General features: G+C 61.0%; 1 protein-coding gene across 1 annotated transcript; it reads right to left on the reverse strand.

Annotated features, from left to right (window-relative positions):
• Nucleotides 1-155: 155 nt before the first annotated feature.
• Nucleotides 156-2,643, reverse strand: EMH_0086540 (uncharacterized protein; the record flags this gene model as incomplete). The annotated part of the gene is given in 6 exon segments (XM_038022901.1): nucleotides 156-256; nucleotides 558-1,185; nucleotides 1,275-1,799; nucleotides 1,803-1,929; nucleotides 1,986-2,483; nucleotides 2,540-2,643. Coding segments are annotated over 6 exon segments (1,983 nt in total).
• Nucleotides 2,644-3,048: the final 405 nt, after the last annotated feature.

Here is a 3,048-nt window from a genome sequence, read left to right on the forward strand (position 1 = left end):
CAGCAGCAGCAGCAGCAGCAGCAGCAGCAGCAGCAGCAGACGACGTACTGTTGCCACCCGCTGCTGTCTTCTGAATTGCAGTGTCAGCCTGTGGGGCCGTTTCCCCTGCTGCAGCAGCAGATGTTCCTGCTGCAGCAGCAGCAGCAGCAGCAGCATCAGCGTTGCGGTTGTCGCGGCTGCTGCCACAGCTCCTTCGTCCCCTTCCTCGCGCTGCTGTGTTGCTGCTCCCCGTTGCGCTTCTGCGGCCCCTCCTGCCCTTTCCAGCAGCAGCAGCAGCAGCAGGAGCAGCAGCAGCAGCAGCAGCAGGTGCTGCCTTGCGAAGACGGCGAGCAGTGCGGGGCCGGCCCCGTGTGGGGACGAACTCCTCGTCGCTGCTGTCTGCTGAAGCTGCTGATCCGCACCCACAGACAAGCAGCAGCAGCAGCAGCAGCAGCAGCAGCAGCAAATAAGCGACAATGAATATCAATGCAGCATTATAAGCAGCAGCAGCTGCTGCTGCTGCTGCAACAAAAGAAATAACAGCAACAGCAGTAGGAGACAAATAGGGAGAGACTTACCCGCTGACTCTTCGGATTCATCGCTTGTGCTGCTGCTGCTGCTGCTGCTCTCGCTGCTGCTGCTGCTGCTCTCGCTGCTGCTGCTGCTGCTGATGGTCTCGACTGTATCTACGCTGCTGCTCCTCCCGCTGCTGCTGACGCTATGGCGTTGAGCTCCTTTAGAAGACCTGCTTGCTGCTGCTGGGTCCGTGGCTGCTGCAGCAGCAAGACGGAGACGGCGGTGCTGCTTGCTGCTGCTCTTGCTGCTGCTCTTGCTGCTGCTGTTAAGTTCCTTCTCTGCTTCGAGATGCATGCGCGCCTGCTGCTGACGCAGCTGGGCAATTTCTTCCTGCTGCTGCTGCACTGTCTCTTCGTGCTGCTGCTGCTGCAGCTCCCAAGCGGCGTCATCTTCATCAGGAACGGCCCGCAAGAGTTCTTTCGCAGCAGCAGCAGCAGCTGCTGCTGCTGCTGCTGCTTCGCTAGCTGCAGCGACAGCAGCAGCAGCGATTTCAGCCATACACTTATCCTCTCCATCTGCCCCGCCACCGCCACCACCACTACTACTGTTGCTGCTGCTGCTGTTGCTGCTGCTGCTGCTGCTGCTGCTACCGGCTTCGTTCTCGGTCGCAGCAGCTGCTGGCACCTCAGCCTTNCAGCAGCAGCAGCAGCAGCAGCAGCAGCCCGGCGGCTGTGCCCCCTGCTCGGCGAGCTGGGCGGGGCAGCCCCGTGCTGCTGCACGTAGGAGAAGGCGGGGGGCCCCGGCGGAGGCGCAGCAGCATCAGCTTCTGGCCATCGATGGGGGCCCCCCAGAGGGACGCCTAGGTGCTGCTGCGGTTGCTGCTGCTGGTGATGCTGCTGCTGCTGCTGCTGCTGCGGTGAAGCAAAGTAGGGCTGGTGCTGAACTGCAGCAGATGGCACGCCACCCTTGTGCTCCACCTCTGTGTCCAGCTGCCTCGGTGCAGCAGCAAAAGCTGCAGCAGCAGCAGGCGGCGAGCTCGATACATTCAGGGGACGCGGCACTGCATGCTGCTGCTGCTGCTGCTGCTGCTGCTGCATCACCTGCTGCATCTGGCCTGGATGCTGCCGATAGGCTGGAGGCCGCTGCAGCGCGTGCTGCGGCTGCTGCCAGCCCATGTCTGGGTTGAGCATGTTGTGGGGCTGCATCTGCTGCGGCAGCAGCATCTGCTGCTGCATCTGCTGCTGCATCTGCTGCTGCATCTGCTGCTGCATCTGCTGCTGTCGTGGATGCTGCTGCAGCGGGGCAANTGCTGCTGCATCTGCTGCTGCATCTGCTGCTGCATCTGCTGCTGTCGTGGATGCTGCTGCAGCGGGGCAAGCATTGCAGCAGGGCCACCACACAGCCCAGGCGCAGCAGCAGCTGCTGCAGCAGAAGCTGAGGCATCCATTGGCAAGGGGCCCCGCAGCACTCCAGTAGGGGAGCTCGCGGACTGCAGCAGCCACTGCTGCTGCTGCTGCTGCTGCTGCTGCTGCGGCTGTTGCTGCTGGGCATGTCGGAAGGCCGGGGGCATTGCCTGAGGCGTCTGCTGCAGGGCTGCCGAGGCCTGCTGGTGCTGCAGCTGCTGCTGCTGCAGTTGCTGCTGCGGCGGCAGGCGGTGCTGCTGCTGCGGCTGCCCCCTTGCTGCCTGGACTTGTTGCGGTGCAGCAACTGGCTGCTGCTGCTTCTGCTGCTTCTGCGCTTGGGCTTGCTGCTGCTGCTGCTGCTGCTGTATACTCGGCGGCAGCGGGGTATGAAGATGTGCGTTCTGTTTGGAGCTGTTTGGTGGCGTCTGCTGCTGTGACCGCTGCTGCTGCTGCTGCTGCTGTTGCTGCTGCTGCTGCTGCTGCTGCTGCAGCTCCTGCTCCAGCTGCTGCTTCTTCCACGCTTCGTTGGCCTCCCGCGCCCGCGACTGAAAGCTTCTCTTCTCCTCCGCCGATAGCTGTCTCCACCTGCGGAGACACCGCAGCAGCTACAACCCTACAGCTGCTGCTGCTGCTGCTGCTACCTTTGCTGCTCCCTCTGTTTCTCTCTGCTTCTGTCTCTCTGTCTGTGTCTGTCTCCTTCTCTCTCTGTCTGTCTCTCTGTCTCTGTCCGTCTATCTGTCTCCATCCTTGGCTGTCTCTCTGTCTCTCTCTATGCCTCTTTCCCTGTCTCTGTCTCTCTATCTCTCCCTGTCTCTATTTCTACCTGTCTCCGTTTGTGTCTGTCTCTCTGTCTCTCTATCTCTCCCTGTCTCTATCTCTATCTACCTGTCTCCGTCTGTGTCTGTGTCTCTCTGTCTCTGTCTCTGTCTCCGTCTGTCTCTGTCTCTGTCTCTCTGTCTCCCTGTCTCTCTGTCTCTGTCTCCGTCCGTCTCTGTCTCTCTGTCTCTCTCTTTCTCTCCGTCTCTGTCTCTCTGTCTCTCTGTCTCCGTCTGTCTCTGTCTCTCTGTCTCTGTCTCTGTGTCTGACCTGTCTCCAATGAAGGTATTTTGTTCACTGAGCGAGGCCCCACAGTCTATGCCCATTTCTTTAC

This window comes from Eimeria mitis, genomic scaffold (genome assembly GCF_000499745.2).
Source record: "Eimeria mitis Houghton genomic scaffold, Emh_scaff6217, whole genome shotgun sequence".
In the NCBI taxonomy this organism is placed as follows: Eukaryota; Apicomplexa; class Conoidasida; order Eucoccidiorida; family Eimeriidae; genus Eimeria; species Eimeria mitis.